The sequence below is a fragment of the Corvus kubaryi genome, unplaced genomic scaffold, assembly GCF_017639235.1.
Source record: "Corvus kubaryi isolate FWS band 111438036 unplaced genomic scaffold, C.kubaryi_AGA036_p1.0 65068, whole genome shotgun sequence".
Classification (NCBI taxonomy): Eukaryota; Metazoa; Chordata; class Aves; order Passeriformes; family Corvidae; genus Corvus; species Corvus kubaryi.
Genome location: NW_024581739.1, coordinates 65,426 through 76,197, shown reverse-complemented (window position 1 = coordinate 76,197; position 10,772 = coordinate 65,426). Strand labels below are relative to the sequence as shown.

Genomic DNA, 10,772 nt, shown 5'->3' with positions numbered 1-10,772 from the left:
CACACCAGTATAAATAATCAGCTTTAATTGTCTGTACAAAACTCTCCAGCTATGAAAATACCGTTTAAAAAGGGAAAGGGGGAATGGGGGGAGGCGAGGGGAGGGGTCTATGTACAAGAGGGGGTGAAGCAAGGACAGAGGTGCACCCACCAGCCCCCCAGGAGCCCCGTGCCACCCTGCCATCCCTTCTCGCAAAGCCTGTCCGTGCTCCGGGGTGGTGGCAGCTCTTAACGGGGGGGATCAGTGCTTGGGGGGAGGCGATAGGGTGGGGGACCCCTCTTAGCTACCATGGGCATGGTCGGGGAGGGGGCACTTCACCGCTGCCATGGGGCCAAACCTCCTAAACCAAGCCCCAAACCCAGGGGGTCGTGCAGCAGTGGGACCCACGGGGGGCCGGGCAGAGACCCCAGGAGGGGCCCCCACCGTGTGCACTGAGGGGTACAGGTGGCACCGGGGGATGCAGGTGGCACCGGGGGGGGTTCCGGTGGCACCGGGGGCAGCTGCCGCGCGTGCCGGTGCCCTGCAATACTGTGACAGTGTCACTAGAGGTCCCCACGCCCCGTCCCCCACGCGGGCTGGGGACACGGACACGGCCGTGGAGGGGGGGGAGCCCACCCAGGGTACCCCACGTGTGGCGTGGGACCTCCACCCCGCGCCCACATCAGGCACCACCCGACCCCTCCGCACCCATCCCTTCCCCTCCAACACCGCTCCCTAACATCATCCTGCAGGGAAACTGAGGCACGGCCTCCTACCGCCCCACATCCCGCACCCAAGGGGGTGGCAGGGGGCTGGTGGCCCCTTCCCCACCTATCCCGACGTGACGGTGGTGCCACTGCCCAGCTTGATGATCATCTGCTGGCAGTCGTGCAGCGTCCGGCGGTCGCCCAGCTTGTCCAGCGTGCGGGCAGCCTCGGCCAGCATCCCCACACGCTGCCCCGGGCCTGCCAGGAAGCTGGGCGGGAGGTAGCAGCAGGCCAGCAGCAGCGCCTCGGCGTGTTCCCGTGGGGTGGGGTGGCTTTCTGGCTCGCCAGCTGCAGGGGACAGAGCCAAGGTCAGCACCAAGGGTGCCCGTGGACATCACTGAATAAATCTTGAGGGGCTCAGCATGGGGATGGGGTTATTCACCCACCCTGGAGCTGGTGCCACCACCAAAGGAGGGCCTGGGAGCTCACATGTCCCAGGTCTTGGGGTGCTGCAGGTGGGGTGTCCCACCCCATGACCCACCATCTGTGGTGTTGGAGTGCTGCAGGTGGGAAAGGGGTGTCCCACTCTATGTCTCACCCCGTACCGCATCATCCAAGGTTGCAGGGGTGCTGTGGGTGCAGATGGGGTTTCCCATTCTGTGTCCCACCACTCAAGAGTTGTGGGGACTGCTGTAGTGGTGGAGCAGGGTGCCTGCCCTATTTCCCATCCTCCAAGGTGGTTACAAAGGTATCCCACCCCATGTCCCACCACCCAGCGTGCAGGGGTACTGTGGGTGCAGAGCGGTGTGTCCCACCCCTGTCCCACCACATATCCCACCACCCACGGCTGCTGGGGTGCTGTGGGTGAGGAGCAACGTGTCCCACCCCATCTCCTACCCCGTGCCCACCTGTTTTGCTGCCCTGCACCCCTCTCCTCCGCAGGCTGCGGTCCAGCAGCTGGTGGGTGCGCGTGGGGCTGGCCCGGGCCATCAGCCTGGCAGTGGCTTCGTGCAGGAACACCTGGATTGGGGGGGACAGTGAGCACAGGCGAGTGCCGGGCACCAGGGGACCCAGCAGGTGGCAGGTCGGGGGGCTCACCCGGCGCATGGCGGGGCGCAGGGTCTGTGCCAGGCGCCGGAGGCTGCTGAGGTCCTGCTGGAAGCCACGGAGCTCCAGGGCGGATGCCTGGTAGAGGCAGCTGCGCTGCTGGCTGGCCCCCATCTGCTGCTGCCACAGGTTGGTGCGGGTGACCAGGAGCAGGTCACAGAGCAGGAGCTGGACTGCCTGGAAGGACAAGGGGATTGGGGTGAGCAGGGGGTCGGACAGACGGACGGGGGTGCCGAGGAGGTCCCTGCGGGCAGGCGCTGCTGCGCGGGACCCCCGCCGGGCTGCATGGCAGGGGCATTGCACTCCCAGTCTGACACATGCAATGCAACTACAATGCACCCCCGCGAGGGTCGGGGGCACCTCCCGCCACGGCTGGGGGCTCGCGGCCGCTTCGCGCCTCCCCAGCCCAGCTCACCTTGTCGATGGTGCCCTTAGGGGGGCTGCCCAGCTCCAGGCTCTCCCGCAGGCAGCTGCTGGCCTTCTCACAGTGGCTCAGGGTGGCCTGGCTCCCATCCTGTTTGCTCAGCAAGGCACGGACAGCTCGGAAGGAGTGCAGGGCAGCACGGGCAAGGGGCTTCCTGCAAGGTGGAGGACACATGGTCACTGCAGACCCCTCACTGGGCATGGCTGTGCCCTTCTTCAACACCCATCAGGTGCTCCAAATGTGTTCAGAGAGGCTGTGCCAATCCAAGGGGGAGGGGAGGCAGGCAATGAGGTTCCACCCCTGTCCCCAATGTCCCCAGCACTCACTCAGAGCTCTGCAGTGCCCGGGGCATGGTCTCCACCAGCGGGTAGAGGCGCTCAGCCCCCTCCTCATCTCCCTGCAGCCAGTGGATAACGATGCCAATGAAGGATGCCCACCACTTGGACACGGGGTCAGTGCCTGCGGGGTGGGAGGGACACAGGAGCAGGGTGTTCCCACTCCCATGGCCCCCCACATGAAGTGATCCCAATGGGGGATGCGCCAGCCTCACCTGTGACAGCTGCCAAGCCGGAGGTGATGGAGGGTGCGGGGCCAGGTGTGCCACTGACATCTGAGCAGCCATTGAGCAGCTGGAGGTACTCGAGGGCGTCAGAGAACCGCCTGTGGAGAGGGGCTGTGAGGTGGCTGGCTCTGCACCAGGCAGGGGGAGAGGGTGCCCACCCCAGCACTCACCCCTCTCCCTGGGCAGTGGGACGGCCGGGCTCAGGGATGGCCACACAGCACAGCGCCTTCTCCAGGAGGTGTTCACGGAAGAGCTGGGTCACCTGTGCCAGCGGGTCCACTGGGGCACAGAGGTGGGGTCAGCGGGTACACCACACCCCAAAATGGGCGATGTGGGGGTTTGGGGGCTTGGGATCACCTGGGTTGCCAGCGGAGCTGTAGATGGTCTCCCTGGGGACACCCTTGACCGCCCAGTCCCCATCAACGAAGAAGCGGTGGCCCAAGGGATGGCAGAGCCACTGCATGGCAGGGGGCACAGCCCCACCATGGGACAGGGCCACGCGCCGGGCACTGCAGAGGAAGGGGCGCTGCAGGGAAAGCAGGGGGTCAGGGGAGACCTGAGACCCCAATCCCAGGGGACACAGGGGATGCCCCAGTGCCCCACACTCACCGCCAGGAAGTGGAAGCAGCGGTGCAGGCTGGCCTTGATCCGCAGGGCAGCTGCCACATAGATCTCAGCCAGCGCTGCCACAGAGATGGCGTCACCGGCGCACTCAGCCAGGTTGACGGCGCTCAGCGCCAGGTTGATGGCCAGCAGATGCCCTCCAGCCTGCTTCCCTGTGGGAATGGGGGACAGGAGGCTCAGGCATGGGGTCAGGGGGTTGTGGGGACACGTGGGGCACAGGGGTCCCGTCCCTCAGTCCCCGTGGCATGGAGCTGTACCGGCGAGGTGGAGCTGGTGCAGACGGTGATAAGCCATGGCAGCGTCGCGGGCGCTCTGGCGGACATGGGCAGGGGGCGGGGGGTCCGGGCGCAGCCCTCCGGCACGAGCGGCCAGCCAGCGACCCACCCAGAGGCGCTGGAGCAGGTGGCGCAGGAGTGTCCAGAGCAGGCTGCAGGCCAGGTCCCCGTGAGAGGCCGGCAACGGCCGCCCCAGCGCCCCAAGCGCCGTCCGCAGGTGCTGGGCCCCCTGCGCGAAGTCTCCCTGCGCCCCGGAGAGAGAGGGTCAGTGCGGGCAGGGTGAGGGGACAGGGCAGGGGGGGCAGGGGACATCATGCACAGTGGGACATACCCGGTCGAGGTCGAGGTCGGCCTGCCGGCGGTGCCGCCAGAAGAGGATGGAGGGCTCGGAGTGGGGGCGAGTGACGGGCTCGCCGCAGACGAAGAGCCGCACCACCGCGCCCAGCACCAGCGCCACGTTCAGTGCCCAGAAGGCCAGCGTGGGCCACAGCCACTGCGTCCACCCCCATGGCTCCTCTGTGCGGGGATAGGGTCAGCAACACCCTGCCAATGCAGCCCCATGCCCACCCCAGGGTGTCCATCCCAGTGGCTTTCAATATGTGCCCATCCCAGCAGCATCCACCCAATGGCCTCTCCCCCATGCCCACCCCAATCATCTCCCATCTCAGACCCACCCCCTGCTAATGACCTTCACTCCATGTCCACCATGACCACCTCCACTCTGATGGCCACCACTCTGACACCCCCCATACCAACAGCCTTCAATTCGTGCTGACCCAAACAGCCTCGAACCAGGTAGCTCCTACCATACACCCACCCCAACATCCTGCACCCTGACAACAGCCTCTAATCCATGCCCACCCTGACAGCCTCCATCCCACACCCATCCCAACAACCTCCATCCCAATGCCCCCCACCCCACACCAGAGCTTACCCAAAGTGCCAGACTCAGCCATGATGCTCCTGCCGGGACCAGCAGTGTCCTGGCTCTCCAGAGGGGCTGGGGAGCCAGAACCCCGGAGGAGGGAGGCCAGGGGGTTGAAGGAGAGGCAAAGGAACACGAAGGCGCAGAGGGCCATGCGGGAGCGGTCCAGCATTCCCTGGCTGCTGGGCGAGGGTGGAGGGTGCTCCTGCTTCACCTGCATGGGCAGAGCTTCTGTGAGCTCAGGACACAGGCATGGACATGGGATGGTGAGGCACACACATGGGATATAGGGCCCGGGATATAGGGCATGGCATCCAGAGCATGGGATACACAGCATGGAATATCGGTGTGATGGAGGACCGGCATGGGATATAGGCAATGGGATATAGGGCTTGGGGTACAGAGCATGGTGAATGAGACACAGGCTGGAATACAGGGGCACGGATTTCAGGGTATAGACATGGGGCACAGAGCACATTTTAGGGTAGAACAAAATTGCCTCCACACCCAGCCCCAAATCATGTGAGGAGCAGCCTCAGAGAACAAGACCAGGGCTCTCAGCTCTTTCTCCATCTGGTACACTTTGCCTTTGGCACCTCCTACATGAAGCAGCAGATCCCCTGTCCCACTCAGGGCAGGGAGATCCCCCTGGGGCCCTCCCTCACCTTGCCATGGTCACAGAGGGGGCTGTCAGGCTCTGAGTCGCTGCTGCTGTTGCTGCTGCCGCCACTGAGCGAGAGTGGGCTGCTGTGGGATGGCGAGCCCACGTCTGAGGGCGGCGGCGTGAGCATCTCCATCACCTCTGCCTTCACCACCTCCATGGGGGCCTCCACCTTGGCCCCCCGCCTGCAGTGGGTCCCCAAGGCATTCGCGGGCTCTGCAGGAAGCAGAATAAGCTGATGGCTGCTGGGGGCATGGAGCTGAGCCCCCCCCACCCCAAGAGCTGCCCTTCCACTCACGGTTCTTCTGCATGGCCATCTTCAGGGCGAGGTTCTCCTGCTTCAGCTTCTGGTTGCTCTGCTGCAGGAAGCGGATGTACTCGATGGCCTTCCTCAGGATCGCCGACTTGTTGAGCTGCCAGTGGGCAGGGACGGTTGAGCCCAAATGCGGGGCAAAGACCCCCCATTGCCCGGCCCTCCCCCACCACCCCCCACTCTCACCTTGGCCTCAGTGCCCACCACCAGGTCCTTGAGCTCCACGATCTTGTCGTTGATGGAGGAGCGGTAGCGCTTCTCGATGGCGTTGTGGGCCGTGCGCTTCTCGCCCCGGCTCTGCACCAGCGCCGGCTTCCCGCTGGGCGCCAGCCGGTTGATGGGCAGCTTCTCCGCATCCACCACCAGCGGCACCGTGGCCAGGATGGCCCCTCCGCTCACCAGCGCCTGCGGGGGTGCAGGGTGGGGTCAGTGATGGTCCTGAAGCAGCCCCCCCACCCCGCAGCTTCCAGCGGTGGGACCTACCGGCACCTGGAGCGGGGTGGCAGAGCCACTGGCACTGGTGGCCAGGGAGGCAATGGTGGAAGTCTTGGTGCTGCTGGTGTCTGTCTTGACGGCCGTCAGCAGCAGGGAGTCAGCCTTGATGAAATGGGGCTGCAGGAGAACCTGAGGCGCAGTGGGGGGTCAGAGGAGCTGTGGGGGTCATCGGGACCCCCCACCCCTGGCCCTGGGCTTACCGGCACTGGCTGGATCTGTGGCGAGACAGACTGGGTGGTGGGGGCGGCGGGGGCCAGGAGCTGCTGGGGTGCCACACTCTGCACGGGGCCGGGCAGTGTCACGGGCTGGCTGGGTTGTGGGGCGGGCAGGGGGCTGGGCAGGGTCTGCCCCACATTCCCAGACTGCACAGCTGGGCATGGAGCAGAGGACAGCGTTACAAGAGCCCCTGGCACCAGCCCACCCCGCACAGCCCCATCCTGCAGGGACACGTCCCCCCTCCAGCAAGACCTCCATCCTGGGAGCCCCGATCCCGCCCTGCACCCCCAAATCCTCACCAGGGAAGCTGTGCTGGTTCTGGTAGCCCACCAAGGGCTGGGGAGTGAACGGGCTGGGGGACGCAGGGACGAAGCTGGGGGCCAGTATGACGCCGGGCTGGGGCTGGCTGCTGGGCACCACAGATGGCTCCTCCTTGACACCCAGCGATGGCGCCGGCAGGAGCGGGGCCGGGGGCTGCGGGGCAAAGGCGGCCACCCCGGGAGACCCCACGTAGGCGCTGCCGCTGGGGGCGGCGGGGGGCGGCTTGCTGGGACCCAGGAAAGTGTTGAGGGTGCCCGGCGTGGAGGGGAGCCCCGAGGGCACGGCGCTGTCCGGGGCACTGAACGATGAGTCAAATAGCCCCGAGAAGTCACTGTCTGGCGTGTTGATCAGCTGCAGCATGTCTGTAAAACACACCCCCCGAGCCGTCAGCTGCTGCTTCGCACCTCCCAAGGTGGGCCTGGGCTGGCCCTGTGCTGCCCTCCCCACAGTGTAATATTTTGGGGGCAGATCCCCATAATCCAGGGGCAAAATTCCCCAAGAGCCCATGAAGCTGCTGTGCCCCGTTTCTCTCAGCCTCGCAGCCATCCTGCCAGTGGGGAAACTGAGGCACAGCGCTCAAAACGGGAGTGTCGGGGCTTGGCCAACAGCAATCTGTGGTTTTCAGCCTGGTCTGGGAATGCCAGGGCACACCTCAGCCTGTCTCTGATGTTGAGAGGGGCTTGTGCCAGCTCATTCATTCATTTACTCTGTACTGGGAACCCGACAATCCCCAAATCAGCCCCTGTATCAAGGGGAGGGGGTGCTCGTACTGCGACAGTGGGGTGGCACCCCCGGGACGTGCCAGACCCCCGTGGCAGGTCTGTTTGATCAAAACAGCCCTCAGGGGGGCAGCTGGGCAAGGACAGGGCTAAAACAGCCTGAGAGGGGATCTATCCCACTCAATGGGACCTGAGTGCCCTGGGGTGCCCCCACAGACACATCGGGGTCTCTCCACTGAGGTGTCCTGGGATGCTCCCCCCAGGCAGGGAATGCCCCCATCCCAGTACCCCCAGGTTCATCCCACCGGGGACACACAGACCCCAGGATACCCCGCACTCCGGTACCCCCAAGCGCACCCCCCTGCACGCGCAGACCCCGGGATACCCCCAGGGCACCCCCCACGCACACACCCCCGGGATGTCCCCACCGAGCCACACAGCCCCGGGACACCGCCTGCCCCATGGGGTGCAGCACTCCCAGAGGGACCAGGACGGTGACCCCGCCAGACGAGGAGGAGGCGGCTGGCGAGGCGGGGGTACCTTTAAAGGCGCACTCCCTGCAGGTGGGAGTGGAGGGTCCCCAGGAGGAGGCTGCAGCCCCCGCTCAGCCCCGTGCCGGGCAGCGACGAGGCCCTGGGATATTTTAAAGCCATGTTCTCGCCTCCTCCCCGGGGCCCTCCCCGCGCTGCCCGCGCCAGGGCTGGAGCGCGGCCGGCGATGGGGTGATGCGACTCCGCCAATCGCCGCCTGCGCGCCCGCCGGCCGCCCCCGGAGAGCCCCCGGCGCCCAAGGTGAGCCCGGCACCGGGTTACTCGCGGGCACCCGCCGCAACCCGCCCGCGGTTACTCGGGGTCACACCCCGTTAACCCCTTTGCCTGCGCCCCATCGCCCCCGGGGCCCCCCAGCCCCGTGTGACCCCCCTCACTCATTGCCCAGGAGTCCCCCCGCAACGATCGGGGTCTGCACACAGCTCTGTTACACCCAAAAAACCATTCAGCCCCCGGCATCCTGCCCTGTGCAGGTGGGTGTCCTCCCAGCTCCCTCCCTTCCACTCAAGAGACACACACACACACACCACACCCCCCAAGGCTCCCTCGTGATCCAGAGCAAAGTCTAGGGTTGCAGAGAGGGGGTGCTCCCTCCTGTACCCCCCCTCGCTTCCTGTTGCCCAGACTGGGGGTGGGCACAGCTGTCCCACCCTCCTGGCACCTTCCAGGTGTTCCTATCCTGTGGCACCCGCTGCCACCCATGCCATCAGCAGGACATGGGCACCCACCAGTGCCACCTCCACCCCCCCTATGGGACCCTGTGGGGCAGAGACACACGTCTGTGGGTCCTGGCAGGTCCCAGCAGGCTCAGGGCACCCACATCCCTGGGCACACTTCCCACATCACCCTAGGGTTGGCACAGGCATGAGGGACAACCCGTGGCCAACTGGGGACCAGTGACAAACCCACTTTGGGCAACTGTGGGGTACGAGGTGGCCTGGCTGGCTGTGATACAAAGGAGCATGGCAAAACCCCACAGTGGGAAAACCTCATCCCATACGGCACCACTCAGCCCTGGCACAGCTCCTGCTTCCCTGCCCACGCCAAAACCTCGCCAAGAAAAGCAGGTGGCACCTGGATCTGCTTTGATCCACCCCAATCACCACTGGGATGAACCTGCAGACCTGGGATGCCATCTCCACCCCAGATCTCAGAGGAGAGACCACCACGGACCACACAGTGGGGCAGCTGTTGGAAGGTTCAAGTCCTGCTCCCGCCTTGCCGCGTATTCCACCGGCTGTGCCGGATGGCGTGGACCAGCAGAGCTGGTGGAGCATGTGGCAAGGCGGGTGCGGGGCTTGCCGAGGGCTGGGATCCCAAATTTTTTGGAATCTCCGTTTTTTTGGGATCCCCAATTTTTTGCTTCCCCAGTTTTGACTCCCCAATTTTGTGGAAACGCTGAACTCGGCGCACGTGGTGCTATGGTGGTGGGAAGTGGGTCCCCTTGAGGAATGTGTCCCTTTGGGAAGTGGGTTCCCTCCGGGAATGGATCCCCTTGAAGCATTCCCATCCCAGGGACCCCGAGACCGGTGGGGAGGTGGGTGTTGGCGGGAGGCAGCCCCGGGGCTGGAGCAGAGCCGCCCCATCTCACCACATGCCGGTTGCATGGGTTGGGAGAACCCAGGCGTCCTGGAGGGAATGACCGAGAGTAACCCCGCCGGTGACGTCACGGAGGGGCGGGGCTACCGGCGACACGATGCTGTGACCGGGAACGGGGGGGGGATCGTCGGGGCTGTCCCGGTATCGGCACCTCCAGCCCGGGGGTCCCGGTGTCCTGTGTTCCCCCACTCCGAGCCCCCCGCTATGGACCGGCCCCCGGTAACGGAGCCAGCGCGGTTCTGCACCGACTCCGCGCTCCAGCAGCCCCGTGTCCCCCTCCCCACGCCGGGCCCGGCACCAAGCCCGGTCCGCCGGCCAGCACCGAGTCCTGGTTGTGCACCGATCCCACTGCCCCGGCCATGTCCCGGTACCAAGTTCCCTGACCGTGCACCGAGCCTGGACTCCCCGGCCACGGCCACGCACCGAGCGCGCCCGCCCACTCACCGAGCCCCGGTTATACCCCCAGCCCGGTCCCGACCACGCATCGAGATGCGGTTATGTCCCCAGCCCTGTTCTGACCGTGCACCGAGCCTGGTTACACCCCTACCCCGGACCCGGTTGTGCCCCAAGTCCCGGTCATACCCCTAGCCATGTCCCGACCACACACCAAGACCCGGTACCGCACCGTGCCCAGCCCCCGGCCATGCACGGAGCCTGGTTTTCCCACAGCCCGGTCCCGGTCATGTACCGAGCCCCAGGACTGCACCGAGCCCAGAGCCCGCCGTGCACCGAGCCCCGGTTACTCCCCCAGCCCTGTTCCGGCCATGCCCCAAGCCCCGGCCATGCCCCATCCCGTCCCCGCCGGGACCCACCGTCGATGTCGCTGAGCAAGGCCGTGTCGATGTCGCTGGCCCCGGAGAGGCCGAGGGACGGTGCCAGCCCCTCCAGGGCCGCGTCGTCGAAGGCGAGAGAGCTCATTCCGGCGGCTCTGGTGGCTCCCGGTGGCTCTCGGTGGCTCCGGTGGCTCGGGCGGCTCTAGGGGCGACGGGACCGCCTGCCCGCCATGGCCGCGCTGGCCCGGGCACAGACACCACGGGGACGAGCCGCCAAGTTGCTCCCGCGAACCGTGCCCAGAGCTGCCACCGGGAGAGGAGGGCGGGGGGGATGGATGGAGGCGGGTCCGCCGCCGCGTCCCGCCCCGCCCCGCCTCCCCGCGCCGCCCCGCCGCACCGGGACCCCGGCGGCACCGGGCAGGGACCCGCGGCACCGGGCGGGGAGCTGGTGCACCAGGAGCTGAGCAGGGAGTAGAGCAGACTGCAACCCCTGAGCAGGACACCGTCCTCTGGGGATGTCACCG

At 66.4% G+C, this 10,772-nt stretch overlaps 1 protein-coding gene across 1 annotated transcript; it reads right to left on the bottom strand.

The window, feature by feature from the left end:
* Positions 1 to 8: 8 nt before the first annotated feature.
* Positions 9 to 10,586, bottom strand: LOC121672986 (sterol regulatory element-binding protein 1-like). Its single transcript, XM_042045973.1, has 19 exons — positions 10,288 to 10,586; positions 6,588 to 6,971; positions 6,273 to 6,442; positions 6,061 to 6,201; positions 5,764 to 5,982; positions 5,563 to 5,677; positions 5,269 to 5,480; positions 4,613 to 4,817; positions 4,010 to 4,194; positions 3,661 to 3,922; positions 3,389 to 3,555; positions 3,137 to 3,305; positions 2,950 to 3,058; positions 2,768 to 2,877; positions 2,544 to 2,676; positions 2,209 to 2,371; positions 1,785 to 1,970; positions 1,595 to 1,706; positions 9 to 1,034 (listed from the first exon to the last, which is right to left on the bottom strand). The coding sequence occupies exons 1-19, from the start codon at positions 10,391 to 10,393 to the stop codon at positions 811 to 813; spliced, it is 3,372 nt and encodes a 1,123-aa protein (XP_041901907.1). The 5' UTR covers positions 10,394 to 10,586; the 3' UTR covers positions 9 to 810.
* Between the last annotated feature and the right edge of the window lie 186 nt (positions 10,587 to 10,772).